The sequence below is a fragment of the Suricata suricatta genome, chromosome 5 (genome assembly GCF_006229205.1).
Source record: "Suricata suricatta isolate VVHF042 chromosome 5, meerkat_22Aug2017_6uvM2_HiC, whole genome shotgun sequence".
Lineage (NCBI taxonomy): Eukaryota > Metazoa > Chordata > Mammalia > Carnivora > Herpestidae > Suricata > Suricata suricatta.
This window is the reverse complement of record NC_043704.1, coordinates 149,293,008-149,300,918: the sequence shown is the minus strand read 5'-3', so window position 1 is coordinate 149,300,918 and position 7,911 is coordinate 149,293,008. Positions and strand designations below refer to the sequence as shown.

General features: G+C 40.7%; 1 protein-coding gene across 1 annotated transcript in view; it reads left to right on the top strand.

The window, feature by feature from the left end:
- The window catches only part of LOC115292402 (anoctamin-10-like), a 63,543-nt gene that overhangs the window by 7,768 nt on the left and 47,864 nt on the right, over window positions 1–7,911 (top strand). The window contains exons 2-4 of the mRNA XM_029940487.1: window positions 3,342–3,496; window positions 4,594–4,774; window positions 5,042–5,176. Coding sequence (XP_029796347.1) covers window positions 4,762–4,774; window positions 5,042–5,176 — 148 coding nt within the window. The 5' untranslated portion in view covers window positions 3,342–3,496; window positions 4,594–4,761. The remainder of the gene's footprint in view (window positions 1–3,341; window positions 3,497–4,593; window positions 4,775–5,041; window positions 5,177–7,911) is intronic.

Sequence of the window (7,911 nt, the reverse complement as noted above, 5' to 3'; positions counted from 1 at the left end):
TAGAGATAAAGTAGAATGGTGAAAATTAAAATCCCATGTCATTTAATGAAGTCTGTTAACATTTTGGTGCAAGACTCCTTCATCCTTTTTGTATTCTGTTGTGTGTTAAATGTACAGGTTACATAATTGGGGTCATAGTGTTATATTACTTTGTTGTTTGCTTTCACCCCAACCTGACATTTTCCTGGATCGTTAAAAAATTCTCCCGAAATAGCTATTTATGTGGTTGTGTGATCATCATATGGATTCATCCTTTTATCACATATTAGAGTTTTAGTTTTGTGTCAAGTGCTGTCCTTGCAAGTGACATTCAGTGTTGCCCCAGGGTTTCAGATGTTATTCCAGACAAAATAACAGAAATTGAAGTAACAGAACAACAGCAAGAACAAACCCCTCACGAGAGCGCGGTTCCAAAGCAGCACGCAGGACGCTTCAGAGCAGCAGGACGCTTCAGAGCGGATGCCGTGAACCAGCTGGAAGAGGAGAGGGAGGGAAGACGCGACCCTTGGGGATGCTTTTCAGCGTGGGAAGGGATGGCTTTATAGAAGAAGCCAAAGCTTAGCCCTCTCCCGAAGGGCAAAGGGGGTCTAGATCTGGGGGAGAGAGCGGAGGGCAAACGCTTCACGAAACTGTACAGAATAATACCAAAAACTTCACTGTGTCTCTAAACACTGAATACAACTTAGACTTTTTTTCTTTTAAAGATTTTGACTGTAAACTGAAATGCAAAACTTTGAATCAGAGTGGAATTTTTAATTTTTTGAAACACCCGAACCAAAAGAAAAGTTGAAAACAGGAGTACTTGCTTACTAAAATCTGAGGTGTTTCTTCTCTTAAAAAAATTTTTTTTAATGTTTTATTTATTATTGAGACAGAGAGAAACAGCAGGAGGAGGGGAGGGTCAGAGAGAGAAGGAGACACAGAATCTGAAGCAGGCTCCAGGCTCTGAGCTGTCAGCACAGAGCCTAATGTGGGGCTCGAACCCACGAACTGTGAGATCATGACCTGAACTGAAGTGAGCTGCTTAACCAACTAAGTCACCCAGGCACCCCAAATCTGAGGTGTTTCATGGGATTGGAGTCCTTTCCTTCCTTCCTTCCTATGTTTATTTATTTTTGTGAGAGAGAAAGAGACAGAGAGACAGAGAGAGATACAGAGTGTGAGATGGGGAAGGGTAGATGGAGAGGGGGCCATAGAATCTGAAGTAAGGTCTAGGCTTTAAGCTGTCAGCACGGAGCCTGACGTGGGGCTTGAACCTATGAACCATGAGATCATGATCTGAGCTGAAGTTGAATGCTTAACTGACTGAACCACACAGGTGCCCCAAATCTGAGGTGTTTCACTGGATTGGTGTCCTTTCCTTCCTCCTTCGCTGCCTCCCTCCCTCCCTCCTTTCTTTCAGTCTTTATTTTTGTGAGAGACAGAGACAGAGACAGAGTGTAAGACAGGGAGGGGTAGATAGAGAGGGAGACACAAAATCTGAAGCAGGGTCCAGGCTTTGAGCTGTCAGCACAGAGCCCGATGTGGGGCTTGAACTCACAGACCACGGGATTGTGACCGGAGCCGAAGTTAGCCACTTAACCGGCTGAGCCACCCAGGCTCCCCTGGAGTCCCTTCTTCAAAATTCCTGTGATGGAAGAGCATTCGTGGTGCCTAAGAGTGAGGGACTCCGTGTATCCCCGGTCGTCTGTTCACTGTGTAGCTTCAGCAAAGACACACAAAAATGGGGAGGTGGTGGGCATCTTTCTCCTGTTGGGAAATTCAGAAAGAACATTCCCCCAAAAAAGTATTCTTTCAGATAAAGGTATAGGTTTAACACTCATATTTGCTTCTACTCTCTTTTAAACTCCTATTGAAATGACAATAAAAGGATTTTTTTAAAAAAGATAAAAGTCCAGTTTGACGAAGAAAGGGAAGAATATAACAGTAGCCCCATTTTGGAAGCTAGAAAACAGGTGGACGAGTAGTAAATAACGTCTCAGATTTGAAGACTCCAGAGCTGGAGCTGGGAGGGGTACGAGTTGAGGTGCAGTTTGGTTTGTGCTGCAGAGTACCTCTAAAGACTTCAGGATTAGTGACCTAGAGATCTGTGGAGGTGGCAGTAAGTGGGACAAGAAAAAGAAACAAGAATTGACCGAGATCCATCTAAGAAATAGTTAGGTCCCCCTATGCCTTCTGTGTTTGACCATCACAGCAGAAGATTGTGAATTATTCTCGGCAGAGGGTCAGACGCTTGGATTTTGGCATGAGGGCTTTATGCACAGTTGAAAATAGAGATTCTGTACCAAAAATAATAACTGAGTATTGTTACCCCTGTCCTCCACCCCCCCAATCACATACCTGATTTAGTGTCCAGAATGTTAGCTAGATTCAGTCATCTAGGAAGCAGATTGAATATTCTTTCTTAGGGACTCTGTACCAAAGACAGAATAACCCAAGAAATCAGAGAGTTGCCCATGGAAAATGACCTGGCTAGATGACTGTGCATGAAAGGCTGTCTTTAAGGAGCTCCATCTAAGCCTTCAGAAGTTCACCAGACCCTCGTAGAACCCCTTTCTTAAACATGCGCATATAATAAAAGATCACCAAACATCTGAGGAAAAGTCCCGAACATGAAAGAGAAAGCTAAACTAAACAAACCGACCAAAACAGCAAATTGCAGAAGAAGAAAACCAAGAGAAAATTAAAAACTCAACTCTCAGTTATGAGATGGTAGGACATAAATCAAGAGTTGGATGCTGTTAAATACTCATTTAGGGAAAAAAAGCTCTTAAAAAGTATGAGTGGGAAAGCAAAGGTTAAAAACTCAGTAAAAGGGTAAGAAGGTGATTTTGAGCAAAAAGGTACAGAACTGGAAAATTTGACAGAAAAAATAAGGAAGTTAGGACTAGTGTAAGAGGTACACACCTGAATAAAAGGAGTTCTAGAAGAAGAAAAGGAGAAGAAGAAATCATCCAAGGAAAACTCAAGGTTGATGGTCTGCTTTTCCAGTTGGAAAGGGCCCACCTAGTGCCCAGCACTGTATATGAAAAGGCATATCATTGGAAAGTTCTGGAACCTGGGAATGGAGAAGATATCACAAACTTCAAGAAAAAAAGAAAATAGGTCACATATATAATAATAACATACATATAAGGATCAGACTTCTTAGCAGAAATGTGAGAAGCTAGAAGGCATTTTCTGAAGGAGGTTGACTTATGTGTAAATCTTACTATTTGGAAGATAGATTTGTATATATGTGTTAATACATTTTCCTTATACCAAACCAGAAACAATACTTCCTTAGAATGTTTTCGTTCTTGAAATTTTTCTAAGATGGCACTCCTCTTTTGTTTTTGAAGGTGCCCAGCTGCTGTTTAGACCATTGTTAAATAAATATGAGAAAGAAACGCTAGCTAGACCCACTAGGAAGCAGTGGGTCTGGTGAAGGAGTGTAATGACAACACTATGAGAGCCTTCACGTACGGAACCCGCCATAACTTCAAAGATTGTGATGGTGAGTCCCAAGATTGTTTCTGTCAGAATCATTTTATCGCAAAAATAACTTTTTGATCAGGAGATCAGGGTCAACCAGCGTTTTCAGTAAAGGGCCAAATAGTTAATATTTTAGGCTGTGTGGACTGTGTGTTCTCTCGCTGTTATTCAGCACCAACCTTGGAAAGCAAAAGCTGCCTGAGACCATAAGAAATGACTGGGTGCAGCAGTGTTGCACTAAAATACGGCCCCTGGAGCTTACTCTGTGATCCCTGGAATAGATGAACACAAATTAGGGTGATACATGTACCTTACATCTGTTCAGATATTCTAAATCTTAGAATGGTGTATATTCACTAGCTCTATACGGAAAAATGTTATAATGAGAAATGCAGTAGTCGTTCAGCGTTATAGAATTGCCGTCTCCTGGTAGGGTGCCTGGTTCTGTGCTGGCGTCCTAGTGGGTTCCAGAAGAGAATGGGTTCTGGAAAGAACTGAGAAAGCCAGGTGGCTGTGACACCAGAGTGGGAATTTGGCTTCAGAATAAACTGGTCCCTTCCAGGGCTTTTGGACTTCGAAGATGTGATTAGGCTTCTTCAAACTTTTATATCTTTATGCTTTATTAGCATAAATGATAATGGTAAAAATTCATCTCACTTAGGAAGATTCACTTGTCAAAAAACAACACTATTTTCTTATCAGACTGTCTTTTCCTTCATTTATGGGAGGAATGTTCAACTCCAGAAGCGAACAGCCTGGGCTGGAGAGTCGGAGGAGGAGAAGTTGTCATGTAGGCAAACTTCAGTTCCCCTAGTTAGGACAGTGGTGGAATCCTGCTCATTGGTATTGCAAGTGTCTGCCATTTGGATATTTGTACCGTGTTATGTAAAACTGGTACCACAGCCACCCCCTCCCCTTAGCTGTGGGGGTTACATTTCAAGACTCTCAGTGAATACCTGAAATAGCAGGCAGTATAGGCTGTGTTTTTTCCTATATGCACATACCTATGATAAAGCTTAATTTATAAGCTAGACACAGGAAGAGATCAACTACAGCAATAATAAAGTAGAACCGTGATAATAATCTGTTATAAAATTTTGCAAATGTGGTCTCTCTCAGAGTATCTTCTATTACTGTACACACTGGTCTTCTTGTCACAATGGGAGATGATGAAACGCCTGCCTGATGAGGGGACGTGAGGTGAATGACCTAGGCATTGCAACATGGTATTAGGCTACCGCTGACCTTCCGACAGGAGGTCAGAAGGAGGCTCTTCACCTCTGGACTATGACCGATGCAGGTGAGTAACTGCAGAAAGCAGAACCGCAGATGACGGGGAGCCATTGTACAATGATTGAAGGAGTGTATTATGTGAAGGCAAAACGCTATTTTTATTCTTATAAAAAGGTGCTTTATGTTCTATTTAATTTAGCAGTTTTATACTCTGTTTACTCCTTATGTTATTTATTATTTATATCATTTTTCTAATCCCAGGTCATTTGAATATTCTTAATTTTATATCGGCCATTAAGAGTAAGTAATTGGAAATTTTTTTGTCTTCATTTAGATGACAATGATGACTTCCCTACAATGGCAGAATGTCAATTCATTATCAAACATGAACTTGAAAATCTTAGAGCCAGAGATGAAAAGATGATCCCTGGTTACCCCCAGGCAAAGTTGTATCCCAGAAAGTCGTTACGTGAGTCCCTGCATCACCCCCTCCGTGAATACACGTTCTAATGCAGTTGTGTTGCTTAGTAGACGTGAATAACAAGTTAAAGAAGCATTGTTTGTTTTTCCTCTTACTGAAAAACATATAGAACTTTACAATAACATATTTTCAGGAACCCATCTTTTGCCATTAGAGCCTCATTGTATTGTACCTTCAGACAAACCTATTTGTTTTATATGGTTCACTACTTATTTCTCAAGATCTCACAGCATTTGTTTTGCTTCAAATTGGGTGTGCACACATATGCATATTACTCAATACAGATTATTTAGTTTATGTTACGCCCAGAGGAGGAAGAAAAATGGGAGCCATTGTGTTTTCCTGGAGCCCTCTTTCCACCTCCTCCATTTCAGTGGGTGAGAACATGGGGACAAGGCTTTGGGAGAGGTACAGAGTGACAGTGACAAACTGCAAATCAGCAGTTGCAATCTGGTGATTTTGTGTCCACCTATTGGATTGAAAATACTAATTTGCTGACAAAATGCTCACTGCGGTGTGTATTACCAAGTTTGCCTCAGACCCCGACGCCCCCAGGGTGGCAAGTCCTCAGAGCATCTTTGCTGCCCAAATATACTTAAACATACAAGCTGCCGTGTTCCCTAGTCAGTGTAACACTACCTTCCAGGCTTCACCCAGCAGGACCGATGCCCAAGGACTGGTCCACATTCCGATTTTCCCTGTTGTCATCAAATCTGTAGTAGAGTTGGTTTGTTCAAACCCAGATCCAGTCACAGATCACCCATTTTGTATGGTGGTTTTATCTCTTACCCAACTCTCTTTCTCTTATTGTGATAAAGTACACATAAAATTTAAAGATTGAGGATTTAAAATTTTAAAGATTTTCACTGGCATTAAAATATATTCAGAATATTATACAACTGTCATCACCATCCCTCTTCATAGCTCCCGCCATCCTCTAAAACTGCAACTCTGTATCCATTGTAGTTACTCTCCCTTCTCCCCTTGCCCCAGCAACCACCATTCTGGGTTCTGTCTTTATGGTTTCGAATACTCAAATAAGTGCAGTACACAGTATTTCTCTCTTTGTGACTGGTTTATTTCACTTAGCATTATGTGTCCTAGCTTTGTCTATGTTGTAACGTATGTTGGAATTTCCTTCTTTTTTAAGACTGAATAGTACTCCTCTGTGTGTGTGTGTGCGTGCACGCACGCACATATATGCCACATTTTGCTTGTTTACTCATCCATCAGTGTACCCTTGGGTTGTCTCCACGGTATGTCTATTTAGATTAATCCTTTTATGAACATGGCCACGCAAATATTCTTTCAAGATCCTGCTTTCAGTTTTTTTGGGTATATACCCAGAAGTGGAATTTATGGGTCACGTGGTATTTCTGTTTTTAATTTTTTGTCTTCTATAGCGGCTATACCATTTTACATTCCCATCAACAGTATGTAAGGGTTCCAATCTCTCCACATCCTTGCCAACACTTGCTGTTTTCTGATATTTTGATAGTGGTCATTGTAAATGGTATGAAATGATATCTCATTGTGGTTTGATTTGCATTTCCCTGATGATGATGAGCATCTTTTTTCTTAATGTTTATTTTATTTTTTGAGAGAGAGAGAACATGCATATGTGCTATTAGTGGAGGGGTAGAGAGGAGGAGACAGGATCCAAAGTGGGCTCTGCACTGAGAGTAGAGAGCCTGATGTGGGGCTTGAACTCATAAACCGTGAGATCATGACCTGAGCTGAAGTTGGATACTTAACTGACTGAACCACCAACATTCCCTGAGCATCTTTTCATGTGTCTATTGGCCATTCATATATCTCCTTTTGAGAAATGTCTTTTCAAGTCCTTTGCCCATATTTGAATCAGGTTGGTTTTTTGTTGTTGAGTTTTAGAAATTCTCTATATATTCTGGATATTCATCCCTTATCGGATATATGACTGGCAAATATTTTTTTACCTATTTTGTGGTTTAACTTTTTACTTTGTTGATACTGCTTTTAAAAAATGTTTATTTATATTGAGAGACAGAGAGCAGGGATGGGACAGATAGAGAAGAAGAGAGAGAATCCTAAGCATGCTTCACATTGTTAGTGCAGAGCCCAACGTGGGGCTTAAACTCACAGACTGTCGAGGAAGAAATTGCTGCGATTGAGATCTAGGAGGCTATTTCCTGCTTTTTCCTCAAGGGTTTTTATGGTTTCCTGTCTCACATTCAGATCCTTTATCCATTTTGAGTTTATTTTTGTGAATGGTGTCAGGAAGTGGTCTGATTTCATTTTTCTACATGTTGCTGTCCAGCTCTCCCAACACCACCTGTTAAAGATGCTGTCTTTTTTCCATTGGACACTCTTTCCTGCTTTGTCAAAGATTAATTGGCCATATACTTGTGGGTCCAGTTCTGGGTTCTCTGTTCTGTTCCATTGGTCCATATTTTGTGCCAGTACCATACTGTCTTGATGATGACAGCTTTGTAGTGGAGGCTAAAGTCTGGGATTGTGATGCCTCCCATTTTGGTTTTCTTCTTCAATATTACTTTGGCTATTTGGGGTCTTTTGTGGTTCCATATGAATTTTAAGATAGTTTGTTCTAGCTTTGAGAAGAATGTTGGTGCAATTTTGATGGGGATTGCATTGAATGTGTGAATTGCTTTGGGTAATAATGACATTTTCACAATGTTTATTCATCCTATTCATGAGCACGGAATGTTGTTCCATTTCTTTGTGTC